This window comes from Coffea eugenioides, unplaced genomic scaffold (genome assembly GCF_003713205.1).
Source record: "Coffea eugenioides isolate CCC68of unplaced genomic scaffold, Ceug_1.0 ScVebR1_3362;HRSCAF=4563, whole genome shotgun sequence".
Lineage (NCBI taxonomy): Eukaryota > Viridiplantae > Streptophyta > Magnoliopsida > Gentianales > Rubiaceae > Coffea > Coffea eugenioides.
In genome coordinates, this window is record NW_020863932.1 from 16,445 (window position 1) to 33,195 (window position 16,751).

Sequence of the window (16,751 nt, forward strand, 5' to 3'; positions counted from 1 at the left end):
CATTTAACTGTTTTGTGCTTTCCCTTACTTATCGTGATTTGGACTTCATTTTTTTTCTTTGACTTTCGATTATGAATGAGTATCTGTTATATACCCATACTTGCTTACCCCGTTAGTTATAATACTTGGGCCTAAACCAGTGAGTAATAATAGAGACTAGACAACAACGTGGTTGGGGCCGTGAGCGTGGATCCAGGCAGGTTCAGGACCAAGAGGAGGAACAAGGTTCTGTAGCAAACCAGAACCAGGGACCCAGAGGTGAAGGAGGGGACCAGGTGGATACAACTATCAATCGAATGACTGATTTACTGGCCCGTTTGGTTGACCAGCAAGGTCAAGTACTTGGTAACCAGCAAAGGGACCCCGAAGTAGGTGAAGATAGGGCCCTGTAACGGTTCCAAAAGTTCGTTCCTCCAAAATTTCTTGGGGGACCCGATACCGAAATTGCCGAGAACTGGTTTGAGCGAATGGAGGATATATTCGCTGCGTTACATTACACTGAAGAGAGACAAGTGACCTTCGCAGTTTTCCAGTTGGAAGGCGTAGCCCGTTCCTGGTGGAACGTAGTGAGGGCAAAGTGGGACAGAGAGCAAACCCCACGTACTTAGTTAAACTTTACTAGGGAATTCAATGAGAAGTTCTTTTCGCCCTTAATACAGGAGAAAAAAGAGGATGAATTTATCAAACTGCGCCAGAGTACTTCGAGTGTAGCAGAATATGAGACCCAGTTCACCCGACTTTCCAAATTTGCTCCAGAACTGGTGGTTAATGAACAAAAGCGCATAAGACGGTTTGTACAAGATTTGAATATGGAGATTCAAAAGGACTTAGCTGCAGCACAAATCGATACAGTCAAAGATGCCCTCGAGAAAGCTCAACGAGTGGAACAGGCCCGATTCTAAGTTCGGACCTTTCAAGCCAAGAAACGTGGCGCATCTAAGCAGTGCTCCGAGCGAGGCGATCAATATGTATCGCCTTCTAAGTTTGGGAGGGGTAGGGGATCGCTGGGACACCGAGAGGAACTCCATCTAGAGGGGCTCAAAGTGGAAGGGGCAACAAAGGACTGCCTCCCAAGAAGTTCTCGCACCCACTCCTCGCGCAAGCTGTGGATATTGTGGTAAGGCAAATCACACCAAGGACGGTTGCTAGTGAAAAATGAGGAAATATCTCCGTTGCGGAAGTTCTGAACATCAGCTTGCTACTTGTCCTGTTAAGAACCGTGAGGGGAATGAGGGTGTACAGCCAGAGAAATCAAACTCTAAGCAACCTACCGCTAGTTGGAAGTAGATCCAAAACCTCTGCTAGGGTTTTTGCTTTGACCACCAAGCGAGTTCCTGAATCGTCAGAAGTAGTGGAAGGTACGATCCCCGTATTCCACCGCTTAGCTAAGCTTTTAATTGACCCAGGGGCAACCCATTCTTTTGTAAATCCTGCCTTTATGTGTGTATTGATATAAGTCCTGTTAAATTGCCCTATGACTTGGGAGTTAGAACACCTACTAGGGATCAAAGCCTAATTACCAATATGGTCTATAAAAATATGTGAGATTTGGGTAAGAGAATGGAAGTTGGTGGTAGACCTGATAAGTCTAGATCTCAAGGGGTATGACGTGATTATAGGTATGGATTGGTTGGCCCGTATATAATAAGCAGTTGAATTGTAAAACTAAAGTGGTGGAGTTCTCTATATCCGGAAAGGCAACTCTAAGACTGGTTGTGAGAGGTAGATTAGTCTCGTCTGCACTTGTTTCAGGAATTCGAGCCAGGAAATTATTGAGTAAAGGGGACAGGGTTACTTAGCTTCTTAATTAATACTCCTGCAGATAAGGTGAAACTAGATGATGTGTTAGTAGTGAATGAATTTCCGATGTCTTCCCTGACGAGTTGAAGTCGATGCCACCCAGAGAGAGAAATAGAATTTAAGATCGATTTGGTGCCTGGAACCGCTCCTATTGCAAAAACACCATCCCGAATGGCCCCTGCCAAACTTATGGAACTAAAACTGCAATTACAGGACTTGTTAGAGCGAGGGTTTATTCGAGAAAGTGAATCACCTTGGGAGCACCTATCCTATTTGTTAAAAAGAAGAATGGTAGTTTGAGACTGTATATTAACTATCGTGGATTAAATGATGTTACGGTGAAAAATAAATATCATTTGCCGCACATTGATGAGTTGTTTGATCAGTTGCAAGGAGCGGTGATTTTCTCTAAGTTGGACTTGAGACAGGTTATTATCAGTTACGAATTAAGCAGGAGGACATACCGAAAACTGCTTTTAATTCTAGATATGGGCATTTTGAGTTTGCAGTGATGCCTTTTGGTTTAACAAATGCCCTTGCCGCATTTATGGATTTGATGCATCGAGTCTTTAAACCCTACTTAGACCAATTTGTCGTGGTGTTCATAGATGATATCTTCGTGTATTCTAAGACTCGAGAGGATCACGAACGGCAGTTGAGGATAGTTTTGCAGACTTTAAGAGAACATCAGTTATATGCCAAGTTTAGCAAGTGTGAGTTTTGGTTGGAGCAAATTTCTTTTCTAGGGCATATAATATCTAAATATGGCATTTCTGTAGATCCAGTGAAAGTAGAAACCGTATCTGAGTGAAAACGGCCAGAAACTCCAACTGAGGTTCATAGTTTCTTAGGTTTAGTTGGGTATTACCGTCGGTTCATCAAACATTTCTCCAAATTGGTAGGACCTTTAACCGACTTGACGAAAAAGCATGATCAATTTGTCTGGAATTCTAAGTGTGAAGCTAGTTCCGAAAATTAAAGAAACGGTTAATGTCGGCACCCGTCTTAGCCTTGCCAAATGGGAAAGATAGTTTCACTGTATATACTGACGCCTCAAGAGAAGGATTGGGATGTGTTCTAATGCAAAATGGGACTGTAATTGCCTATGCATCTAGGAAGTTAAAACCCTATGAGCGAAATTACCCGACTCATGATTTGGAGTTGGCCGCTGTAGTTTTTGCCCTAAAGAAGTGGAGACATTACTTATATGGGGTGACTTTTGAAGTTTATACTAACTATAAGAGTTTGAAATGCCTATTCTCTCAGAAGGAGTTAAATTTGAGACAACGTCGGTTGGTAGAATATCTTGAGAATTATAACTATACAATCAACTACCACCCGGGGAAGGCCAATGTTGTAGCGGATGCTTTAAGTCGAAAAGTGCAAGTAGCTGGATTAATGGTTAAGGAGTGGAATTTGTTGGAAAAGTGAGTGAATGGAACCCACGATTGGACCGGCATAGAAGTGATTTTGGGCAATATTACGGTAAGATCTGATTTGTTGGACCGAATTAAAGAAACTCAGAAGAATGACCAGATGGTGCAAAAATGGGTAGAAAAAGTGCAAAAAGGGGAAATCTCAGACTTTAATGTGAGTTCCAAGGGTATCTTGAAATTTCATGATTGGATAGTGGTACCGCAAGATGAAGTGATAAAAAGGGATATTTTGGAAGAGACACATCGGTCTAAGTATACAGTACATCCTGGAAGCAGTAAGATGTACCAAGATTTGAGGAGATTGTATTGATGGGATAAAATGAAGAAGGAAATTGCTCAGTTCGTCCAAAAATGTTTGGTGTGCCAACAAGTGAAAGCTGAACATCAGAAACCCTCAGATCTTCTCCAGCCTCTTGAAATCCCTGAGTGGAAATGGGAACATATTACGATGGATTTTGTATCAGGGTTACCCCATACCCAAAAAAGTCACGACGCCGTTTGGGTAATAGTAGACAGGTTAACCAAGTCTGCTCATTTCTTACCTATAAATATGAGATAACTCTTTGGAGAAATTGGCGGCCAATCTGTACATGGAACGAGAATAGTGAGAATTGCACAGGATCCAGTGAGCATTGGTTCTGAACAGAGATCCGCAGTTTGTGTCTCGTTTTCTGGCAACAATTACAAGGAGCCTTGGGAACCAAGTTGAATTTTAGTACCACTTACCATCCCCAAACTGATGGACAGTCGGAGAGAACCATTCAAACACTTGAAGACATGTTGAGGACCTGTATTTTGGATTTTGGTGAAAGTTAGGGACAATACATGGCGTTAGTTGAATTTGCATACAATAATAGCTACCATTCTTCCATACAAATGGCACCGTATGAAGCTCTGTGATACCCTGACTTTTAGGATATTACGGTTTCTTTATTTTACTTTTGTTTTAAGACATTGTTTTGTTTTAAAGATTAGAAACCCTACTTGTACTCAAAACCCTAGTTTTACTTCTGACTAACAGGTTTTCTTAAATCTCTCATCTTTTAGTCGAAATCCTAATTTTAATCTATGGAATCGTAAAATTCCTTATATTTTTCTTAAAATTCCCTTTAATTTGGAATTTATTACTTCACAATAACTTTAATACACATTCACTTCCCCAATAGCTACAAATAATCATAAAAACAAGGATTTCCTTTTACTTTTTTCGTTACGATAAACTAGAGTTTTTACATCTTTTGTAGTATGAGTAATCGGTACGGAGTGTGTATTCAATTTGGTGATTAAGAGGGTGATTAAGAGTGAATTTTAGATGATATTAAATGGATGATTAGAAATAAGAATAATAAGTTAGTGAATTATAAGTGAAAACCCTAGTACGTGCGAGTTAAGGAAAAACGGTGTGAACCGACGAGTACCGTTCACTACAGATTGAACACACCATTTGACCACCATTTTATCAAATTAATCTCATTGTTATTAGAGCCTAAATATTAGCTCTAAATCTGATCAAGGTGGCTGAAAATGTTGACTTCAAAAACCAAGAGAAAAGAAAAAAAATTTAGATGTAAATTGGTGGTGACAAGTGGAAGCAATCCATGCATCTTTGACACAAACTAGGACTAAGCCTTATAACCTTTCTTGGCCTTCATTCCTCTTCATTTTCAGCTATGGTGGCCAAGATATTGAGGGAGAAAAACAAGAGGAGAGAACTTCATTTCATCTTGGGATTTTAGCTTAGTTTTAGTGAAAATCAAGAAACTAAACCAATTAATCCTTTCTTTGAGCACTTGGGAAGCTTGGTGTGCTAAAACTGTACAAGGAGAGGTGGTGGATATCTCTTACAAGCATCTTAGTGAGGTATATTGGCTATCCATCATCTTTATTTCCTTTAATCTTGCTTAAGTTGCTACACAACTCATATTCTTGGTTAATTGATAGCTATGCAACTAGTTTTGATGATTATGGAACATTTGTGAGTTAGGGTTTTGAATTGTTCAACTATATTTCTTCTTGTTTAGATAGAACTCTAATCTTTTGATGTATTTGGGATTGTATGGATAGTTGAGATAGAAATGAATGTATTTGTATGTCCCAAACTTGGGAACTGTTATTTCGTTTATTATTGAGGTTGCACCCTATTTTATTTGATGTAAGTGAGTGAGTCCTGACGAGAGTTGGGCAGGCGACTCACAAAACCCTAGGGGGAGGTGGGGCCGTCACAAGCTCTTTATGGAATGAAATGCCGATCACCAATATTCTGGGATGAAGTAGGGTAAAGAAGAGTTTTAGACCCAGTTACAATACCATGGATCGAGGATGCGTATGAGAAGGTGAAAGTGATACGTCAGAGGCTTCAGATAGCGCAAAGTCGACAGAAGAGTTACGCCGATAATCGATGAAAGGATTTGGAGTTTGAAGTTGGAGACAAGGTATTTCTAAAGGTTACACCACTTCAAAGTCTCACGGCAGGAAAAGGAAAGAAGCTTCAACCGAGATACGTGGGACCATTCAAAATTCTTCAACGAGTTGGGAATGTGGCATATCGATTGGAGTTACCAGCGAGTCTATCCAGGATTCATAACGTATTTCACGTTTCCATGTTGAAGAAGTATCACCCAGACCCCACTCATGTACTGAAGCCAGAAGAAATTGACATTGACGAATCTCTAACTTATGAAGAAATACCGGTACAGATCTTAGATCGAAAAGTAAAGGAATTAAGGACTAAACTGATACCCTTGGTAAAGGTTTTGTGGAGATATCATGAAATAGAAGAAGCTACTTGGGAAGTGGAAGAGGACATTCGTGCAAAATATCTTGAGCTATTCAGTGATCAAGGTGAGAATTTTGAGGACGAAATTCTTTGAGGGGGAGAGAGTGTGAGAACCCTCACTTTAAAACACAATTTTCCTAAATTACATGCCTTGCCTTAAGATTTAAATCACTTATAACATGTCCTTGTATTGCATTTTACATGCATTATAACATTTCTTTGCATTGCACTTTATTATTCTTATTTGGATTGTAACTTTGCCTTAATTTGGTTTTATTTTATTTCACCACACACACTTTGACCAAGTGTCCTTTTATTAGTGGTAGGGACTTTACATAATAGTTTAGAGGTGTTAAATAGGTATTGGTACATTTGGAAGAGTAGAAACATCATTAGTCAAAGATTAAGGGATGAAGATTGGGCCAAGTGGCAAAACCCTAGCCATCCACCTTGTTTGACCAAAGGATTAGAGGAATTTTAAACCAACTTTTCATCATTTTTTTCCTCCAAAAATTCGGCCATTTTGAAGCTTTTCAAGGAAGGAAGAAAACTCCATCTTCTTGCTATTCCAACCTTAGTTTGATCTTGAACAAAAATCATAAGACCAAGAGCTTGAGTTAGCGAGTGATTGGCCTTCAACCCTAGAGTGTGTTTTCAAACTTGAAGCTTTTGGTTTAGTGGTTGTTTTGGGTGACTCAAGCTTCTTACAAGAGAGGTATGTGATCCTTAATCTTTGGTTTTATGGTGTTATATCAAGTATTTAAAGCTTTGAGGGCAAACTAGAGGTAGCATGGATGTTGTTTGTGGTGAAAACTCTTGAACTAAACAAGTGGTAGTAGGATTAGTTAGTTTGTCTACCATGTGTTTGATGAAATGTTTGAGCTTTGTTCATAGCTTTCCTTGATGTATTAATATGTTTTGGACCCTTTTTGAGTTAGAGATAACACTTGACATGATGTTTAAGTTAACTACCATGTAAGGATGAAGGTTGGTGAGATAAAAGAACTAGTGGACTGTTTTGTCTTCCTTGGCTGACCGGCTTTGAAGTGGGAGGTTTTTTCTTGATTTTGTGGTTCTTTTGCACCATATTTAAGCCTAAGAATCTTGGCTAAACATTGGTTCATGGTTGGTGTGAATTAATATGGAATTTAAGCAAGTAAAGTGGTTGTTTGGACCATTAGTGGACTGTTTTGGTTCCTTTTAATGATTAGACTATTATGGTTCTTTTAATCATTGTTGTGTATTGCATTTTTGAGCTCCAATGGTACTAGATAACTTGCTCCCCTGTATATGAACCATAGGATATTGAATTGGATGAATTTGAGCCAAAACAAGTGAAGTTAGCATCAAGAACTAGTGTAATTTTTCTAGGGTTTTAGGGCTGGGCAGGACTGGAAAATCAGCCAAATTGTTTGAGCTACTGGTACTGATAGAAGACAAACTAGAGTGTGTATTTGGTACCTTGGAAAGCCCTGTCTGTCTACTTTCCAATGCCACTGACAACACCTATTTCTGACCTTCCTACAATGAAATATAGTTGTTTTCCCGAGACTGCGCGGGTGCGACTGTTCTACCTGCGAAGAAAACTTTGAACTTGAATGAAACTTTTCTTTTGCTCAACTTTCTTGCACTTGTCAAACTTGTTTTCTCATGAACTTTTACTGCATTTTGGGCCTAAATTGCATGGTGAATTGAGTAGATTTTACCACTCACTTAGTCACCTAATGAGCTCACTCTTGGGTTGGAATTGAACCTAGTTTGTTAATGATTTCACTCGTTGCCCTAGGATTGGGAAATGGTGATGAACGTAACCGAGGGACTTGACGTTTGAACACTTCATTGCTTGACAGGTGAGTGTTCCATTACCTGTTAACTGTCTATATGAAATATCTGTGTACTTGATTGGTGACTGCTTGAGCCAAACATTGTTTTGATAAAAATTGAGGCGAGTGTGTACTTTATCGCACTTGACCTCCCTCGATTCCACTGAGGCTCTGTATACTGCTATTATGAGATGTGATTTCTCTATATATGACTATGTTTGAGTTGATTTGGGTGACATCCTATCAACTACCGCCACTGTTTGGGTACCCAACCTCATAGGTGAGTCGGTCGTATCGAGCCAACAAGGACTTGGTCAAGAAGGCCGACAAACCTTAAGGACTGTTTACTGAAATTGGAAAACGGTATACTCGAATATTACCTACTTACTGTTTGGGGAGTTCAGACCCGGTAAGGGGGTTGACTGGTGGACGGGAATTGGAGAAAGTGGAGTTCTACGGACATTGTATTCTTTAAATGCAAACGTTGACGGAGAGTCAACGGATTCTTGTATGATCAAACTCAAGTGGATTTGGCTTTTGGAAGCCACCCATATCCTTGAATTGAACCGTGATTACATTGTTGTAGTACAATACTGTGTTTACTTGTTTACCTTACATCTTTATCTGACTATGTGCGTATCTATTTATTTGGAACCTCACTAAGCTTTAACTCACCCCACTCTCTTTGTTTTCCTTAACAGATGTGGGATGGACATAGGGGCAAGAGCTTTCAAAGCTTTATCTTTTGCTTGAACTTGTACTTCGAGTTGTAACCTTTTGCTTAGTTGACTTTACTTTTGACTCCTGTAAGTTTGAATTCATAAGTTCGACTTATGTTATGTAATTGTAGTGTGGAGTGGTAAGTTTGACTTTTAACTTGACATTCTAAGTTTGGAAAGTTGGCTTGACGATTTTATGCCATTAGGGTTTGTACGCTCATGATTTGAAGTTATTTCTCTGGTTGTCTTGAGTTGCTAGTTCTTTGATCGACCAAGTCCCGGCGAGAGTTGGACAAGCAATCCGTTGATACCCTAGGGTTCACCCTAGGGAGAGATGAGGCTGTCACACAGGGCATCGCGCGAGGCCTATAAAACTAGAAAACGTAAAAATATAACTACACATAACTCAATACAGTGAAGGAGGAAAGATGGTCTGAGTGCAGGTGTAGACTGAAACAATAAAATTTTTATGGGCAAATTACACTTTATCCCCTGTGATTTAGTATTTTTGTACATAGCCCCCTATGGTTTTAAAAGTTATATATGACCCCCTCATAGTTTGAATTAAAGTATCAACGTGACGAAAATGGTCATCCATAACGGAACCTATAAAATGTCAAAATTACCCTTGTTTAAAAATTCAAATGGCTGAAGTGATCAAAATATATAAACATAATATGCACAATACTCAAATCCCGTATGATTTTATATTTTACCATATAATCCCCTTATGGTTTAATGCTTTACTATATAACTCCCTTATGGTTTAATGCTTTGCTATATAACTCCCTGTGATTAATAAATAATTTTCAACTTTACATAGGGGTATTTTTGACATTTTAATTTACTCTGTTATGAATTGCAAAATTCCGTTACTTTGATACTTTAATTTAAACCATGAGGGGGTTATGTATAGTTTTTGAAACCATAGAAGCTATGCACAAAAATACTAAACCTTAGGGAGTAAAGTGTAATTTGCCCAATCTTTATTGACAAGTTAAACTAATTATGCTGTAATGATGCAAAGCTCGTTACTATCCTGGGAGATATTTTAATTCTTTAGTGCCCTCTTTGACCTATGCTCCTCAGTCTTGCAGAAATTATCTCATAGATTGTATAGATGTCAGCCTGAATTTGGATAATGATGTTTAAAGGAAGTCTAACTTCGCACTGTAGATGCCATGAGTGCAGGATCAATGGCTTCAAGAATTCCGCATAGATTGTGCAGATGTTTGCCTGGATTTGTCGAGGCCATTAGTAAAGGATCAATGACTTCAAGAATTACCAGCGACAATTGTCAGTCAGGCTTGCGGCCCTGATTGAAGTCACATCAGCTTGTCTTTATTTGAGCTATGCATTTCAAATTTTGATTTAAAAAATCACCTTTTTTTTTTGTTTTAGAAAATCATGGCCCGAATCTGAGCCTCATCACATTAGGCAATTTAGGCCATTGAACATTTTCCACCATTGCACTAGCAATTAGAGTGAAATCAAAGTCCATTTGTACAAGATGATTACTCAATATCAAGAAACAGAAGTATCTATACATGCTTATTCATCATTCCAAGTTATTAAATTACCATAAGGAGTAACCAATCGCAATTTATTTTTTTAATTTTTTTAATTTTTTATGGGGAGCAAATGATATGAAGGAAATGCATCAAGTAATATCTTAAAGTAATACCACTGGAGTTGAAACTGGTCTACTAGAATCTCTGACAGTGGCCGGTCTATGGTGACTAAGCGGTTCCATAAACAAAACACAGCAATGTAGCACATTTGTACATCCTCATTCCAAAAGGACCATTGCAAACAATTAGTCTGGAAACCATGTCAATCAGTACCAAGTATGAACTTTTACTTACCAAAGAAGCTTAGAAAGAAAAGAAAAACACAAAGTAAACTAGGCAAGATCTTAGCTACCAGTATAGGTGCAATGTATCACGAATCAATTTACTTGGAGAGAGATGCAGTGCAAACTGACAAATTTCATCTAATAAATGTTCCAAATCAACTCAAACAAAAGCTGCAAAAAAAGCTCACTTCAAGATCAACTATATTATGAGGTACTGAAAACAAGATGAAATACAAAAAATGCTACTATATTGTACAAATCTAGCATCTGCATCCCCTGTTCTGCAAAATGGTCTTCCTGTTCGGCTCCTGCCACGCAGGAAAGAAACTGCAGACATTCTGCATGAACATGGTTGTGATTGTATACTTTGGTTGAAATCAGTAAGACCTGAAAATGCAACAGTTTAACCATGCAATTATTGATCTTAATCCAATATGGTAGTAGTCTGCTCTCATGATTCTCATATAATCACAACTTTACTGTTGACATAACTGAAATTTTGTATTGGTTTTGCAGAAAAAGTACTTTAGTGTTACCTCTGGAATACTAACTGCTGAATTGTGGAACCACATCAAGTAGCATTGTCTGCAATTCTTCCGCATCAGGCCTTTCGCGAGGAGAAATGCTTACACAAAGCATAGAGATCTTAAACATTGACCACATTTGTTGATGATTCTCTACAGATGTGCTTCTCACCCTAGGATCAAGAATTTTTTCCAATTGATCATGTTCAACTTTGTCCTTTACCCATTTCACCAACTCTATTCCTTCATTTACAGCTTGTTTGCCAGTTAACAACTCCAGCAAAATGGTTCCGAAGCTAAAGATATTGCCAGATTTGGTAACTCTCATAGTGAATGCATACTCTGCCATGTAGAAATGTAAAATACAGTAAAATAAGACAAAATATAGTAAGAAACTCATATGAGGATTACAAGATTAACATTACACTACGAGAATCTTGTTGGTTTAAATGATTGTGAAATTTGCAATTACTGCATGCTGACTGCCTGAATAACCTTTATTTGTAATCACTCACATTTTTGCATGTTAAGTTGTAGTTTGTTTGTATTCCCATCTGCTTTTACACATGCTTATCCTTCATGTCTTTCTAAGTTTTTAATCTGACATTGAAATATTCGCTTTGTGGTTATAGAAAATGAGATCTTTTCTTGACCTTTTTCCCTCAGGTATACAGTCAAAAATTTCCTTCTTAACAAACCAAATGGGAATAACATTACCTGGAGGGACATAACCCACTGCTCCAGCCACTACTGAAAGAGTCCCCAAGCTCTTTGAAGGATCAATAACTTTAGTGAGCTCAACATCTCCTATTAAGGGCTCTGAAAGTGATCTCATAAAGATACTTCTTGTCGAAAGACAAAGGAGCACAACTGGAGCAGAAGTAGAATCATAAAATCCATGTAGATGAGCGAGGCCTTTGGACACTGAAACAGCTATGTTGTAACGAATTTCCCAAGTTAGAACATTTTCATCACTTCCATGCAGAAGATCAAAGAGAGTTCCATGTTGAGGGCATTCATATATTAGAAGTGCACCTTTAACTGTCAAAGCATAAGCATCAGGAATCATGATGTTTGATTTGCTTAACTGATTGAGTAGCTTTACCTCCTGAGAAAATTTTTCTGGACTAACCAAACTGAGTGTCTTGCTAGTCCAATATAGCTTTTTTATGCAATAGTTCATGCCCCAAGGCATTGATGCCTGATAGTAGGTATAGAACTCGCTCTTCAACAAGATATTGGCCTGTCTGTGAACTTCTTTCATGGCTTTGGAGAAGTGAAAGCTAGGTTTGTGGATGCCATCATTGATGATCCACTCAAATTTAGTTCTATCCCAGGAATAATTGAGAGATGGAATAATCTTTACGATCATGAAGCTGAGAATAAAACCACTGACAAAAGCAACAGCAATCACCATCCCAATAGATAATCCCTTTGAATGTTTAGAACCAGCAGTTGCTGTTGAAACATGAGTTGCTTTGTTTAGACCCTTATTTCCATCTGTCACAACCGTAACATATTGTTTAAACTTCGGAATATCTCCAGAAAGTTGGTTGTTTGAAAGTACAAGTTGCGTTAAGCCTGCCATTTCAGTGAGGAAGTTCGGGATTACGCCTGAAAATTTGTTATTCGAAAGATCCAAAACCTCCAATGCGATCAATCCAGATAGCGACACGGGAATAGGCCCGCCAAATAAATTGTTGCTGAGATTCAGAGCAATCTGCAATGATGATGGCATTGCTGGAACATCTCCACTGAGTTGGTTATTTCCAAGTTGAAGTTCGAATAGGAGATTCAGAGTGCGAATGGAAATGGGAATTGGACCACTCAGATTATTATGTCGCAAGTCCAAGTTCGTTAGATTTTGCAATTTGGAAATTGAAGCAGGAATTGAGCCACCAATTGAATTTGAACTGAAATTCATTCTCTGCAAACTCTGTAACTGTGTAAACTGATGAGGGATAACTCCAACCAACTTATTCTTCTGAAGGTATAAAACTTGAAGATTGGCAAGATTACCCAATTGTACAGGCAAGACCCCAGTCAGCCCATTCTGGGCTAAATTCAAAAGAGCTAAACTTCGGCATAATCCCAATTCAGGAGGTATTTCGCCTGTTAGACTGTTGTCCTCCAGCTCCAAATAGGTCAATTTGGTAAGGCTTCCATATGATCGAAATGAGACTGTCCCATTTAATAAATTGCCTCCCAACCTCAACCTGAAGAGGCTCAAAGAGATCTCTGTTGGTATAGGCCCCTCTAACAAATTGGAAGACAAATCTACTGACTGCAAATTGGGTGTGTAAGCACAAATTTTGTTGCCTAAAATGAAAGACAAGAAAACTTGCACAAATATCAAATGTATTAAATTAAATAATAAGTAGGTTACAATCTCTGAAAATTCTTGAATCAAAGAAATTAATCCCCTGATTCTTCTCTTCGAATAGCTTCAATTGAAGGGCCAAACGGCTTGTTCTCCAATCGAAAGGGCGTTTCCTACAGTTTCGGCGTAGAAAACGATTGACTTGACGATGACGTTGAACACTTGGAACTCTTAAGTCTTCAACACCAATGGCAAGAGGATTTGTTTGACTTGATTTGGACTTGAATAGAAGGAAAAGCTCTTGAGAAAATTTGACAGAGTTTCTCCGAACGTTAAGGATTTTTTCTCTATCTCTTTGCCTTGAGAGAAGACCTCTATTTATAGCCAAAATATGTAGGCTAGGTCTTCAAGAAAGATCCTTAGAACCTCCCTGTATTTTGGATCACTTGTCCCTCAAGAAATCCATTTAACCTGGACTTAAATAATGGGCCCATCTAAATAGTCCACTGTGAACTAATAAATTAATTAATTCACTCCAATTCAAATGGACTTTATAGATTTGATTTGATTTAATAGCCCATATAATATTGGCCTAACTTGACGGTCCAAAACATAATGGACTTCTATAATTTAATTTAATTTAGTCAAGATCGATTTAATTTAAATAAATCTTGACTAAAATGAATTAAATAAATTTTCTTTGTCTACAAATGCCCCCACTTCAAGGCTCAATTGAAGCTTGCTTGTCAAGGATTGTAATTGAGACTTGAAGTACTTGATTTTATTTTTTTTTTATATATAAAAGAAAGCCAATTCATTTGCCAATTTGAGCTTGGATCAATACATGCAATTCAAGATCATATTTATGATCAAAAGTCCCCACGGACCATGTGTCATATGAGGTCTATGGCGAGGTGCAATGCATAGGATCATTCCCTATACCATCACAATGAATTTGTTGCTTCAATTGCAATTAGTCTCGGACATGTACTTGGGAATTGTCAAAACCAATTCCATTGCCCAAAAGATGCCCCATTGAATTTTATATCTCCAAAGGCTGCGTGAAACTGGTCATCAAGTTTATAGAAAATTGCTCAATCAATCATGAATTGCTCTACTTTCCCAAAGTCACACAATTGCTTATGACATTCGGCAATATGTTGAAGCAAGAGATGGAAACATCCAATTGGGGTATCACTGCTTCTGTTGCACTTGAAAATTTTCCTACGACTGGCACCGCTTAAACGTCTACAACAATTAGACATGGCCACCAAATCATTCGGTGGAAACTTCCCATTCAATATTTACTATTAAACTTTCACTTTGAGAACCGAAACTTGGTGCAAGGATTAGGCAATGTCTTCACACTTTTGCGCCCAAAATTATATGCAGCAGACTTACTAAATCGAACTGATAACTTCCAATTTGCCTTTCAAGTAATTGGAAGTTACTCGAAGTTAGCGGCTTCCAAATCCATGACATTGCTATAATCAGCCTTTGCAAATTCCAGCCGGCCATTGGTTTCTTTTTTTTTTTTGCAACCTGGCACCAGCTCAATGTAAAGGAGCAAGACCCATTGAATTTTATACTTCCAAATGCTACGAGAAACTGGTCACAAATATTTGGAACATTCTCAACTTAGGTAACCACCAGCCAAACCTGCTAATTTTCACCACCTTGCATGAGGTTTCAAACCAGGGAACAAGATCGATGGCTGCCGAATCCTATTCCCAAGCAAATTGGAATTGATTCCTTAAACTTGATTTAAAGAAGTATAACTGCCGAAACTTGTAGCTTCCAAGTTTGCTTTCTAGTCTCACAATGCAGTTGAACACTTGTGAACCAAATTGATTCATGTATAGAATCATAATGCCGTGGCACCTTCAATCATTTCCAAATTGAGCACTGCCGAATTCATTGAGCACTTGTAATGAATTGGTAATTGGGCAAGTGCCTGCCGAATTCATTTGGAATTGAGCAAATTTCATTGAGCACTGCCGAATTCATTGAGCACTTGCAATGAATTGGCTAATTGCCAAAACCAACTATTGGACGGTGTAGAAGGTAGGTGATTTCTTTCCTTCTGACCTTTACTTTCACGTACCAATCAAAATAGGTCCACCGCCCAGAATCAAGCACCATGGGAGCAAATCGACAATTGCTAAAATCAACTTGTAAACCATTGGAAACTATCAACCGAATGACTTTTGGAAACTGAACCCAAGATGCTAAAATTGTAGTTGCATCATCGAAGTGGTTTGGTAATTATCAAACCAATGGTATTGTCTGCAAGATGGCTTCATTGATTTTTAGAATTCCAGATGTCCCAAGAGACTAATCGCGGACCCTTAGGCAACCGAGCTTCTTAGCAATGTGGTACTCTCCAAATTTTGACAGCTTCCTAATTCGAATACTGCCAAAATTTTCCATGCAACTTTATATAAGATATGAATTTCCTTGCTCCTATATGAGGAGACACAACCTGCACGACACAACTTGCAAAGTTTTCCAGCTTGCTTGGAGACCAAAATTTTCCAGCTTTCTTGGGGAATTTACAATTTGCGAAGTCTTCTAGCTTGTGCCGTTTCTAGCTTTCGTTTAGACTGAAATTTTCCAGCTTTCTTGGGGAATTACAATTTGCGAACTTCACCCCCAGGTAACTCGCAGGCTCGCCTAGAAACTTTCTTACTAGGAAATTGAATTTTCTCACATTGGTGCCGCTGCTGACTTTTAAAGTTCTTCTCCCTCTATTTTTTTTTTTTTTTTTTAACCGGTTGCCATTAAGAATTCAATCTTCTTGCACTAGCTGCTTGTTCAATTGACCCAATGAGACTTAGTGCACATGGGGACTGCCTGGCTTTGATTCATGCTTGACCCCCTGCCTCAAGTCAATTTCAGACTCCATTGTCATTTTGCATGTGAATTGGCATCATATGAAGATACGAAATTTATAAGCACCAATTCCTTTTTTTTTTTTTTTTTTTTTTTTGGACTACTGCCGGGCAGAACCTGGCTCATCATAAACCTGCATATTACACGTTCTTTTGGTCCTTGAAATCCGTATTGCATGATCTTGCATTGAACAAATGGCATAGCCGCCTCAAGACCATTGGATACAGTAACTTGCCAAATGGTTTCTTCGTGCTATTATTCATTAATAATTGGTCCAATGCCAAATCACTCAAACTTCATTTGTTGCTTTGCATGCAAGCCACGGCACTTACGATTGGGCCAAGTCCATAGTTTTTTTTTTTTATGTCAATTTAATTGATAACTGACATGAAGTGTTCACCAACACATGCATTGCAACTTTCTTGGAATGCCCGTCCTATCTCATGGGAGTTTTTTCGCTTTTTCTCTCTTTTTTTTTTTTTTTTAGTTGCAGCTTGTATTGACACCCATTGAAGCGAGTTGACGTTCCAATTGTGTTTGACACTTTATAGTTCGTGGAATTCAAAACACTAAGGTAACTCACATGCCTCATGATTTTCACTTCTT

At 38.5% G+C, this 16,751-nt stretch overlaps 1 protein-coding gene across 1 annotated transcript; it reads right to left on the minus strand.

The window, feature by feature from the left end:
* Positions 1–11,528: 11,528 nt before the first annotated feature.
* Positions 11,529–13,252, minus strand: LOC113757844 (LRR receptor-like serine/threonine-protein kinase GSO2; the record flags this gene model as incomplete). The annotated part of the gene is made up of 1 exon (XM_027300943.1): positions 11,529–13,252. A coding segment is annotated over one exon (1,724 nt), but the record flags the coding sequence as incomplete, so codon positions are not given.
* Between the last annotated feature and the right edge of the window lie 3,499 nt (positions 13,253–16,751).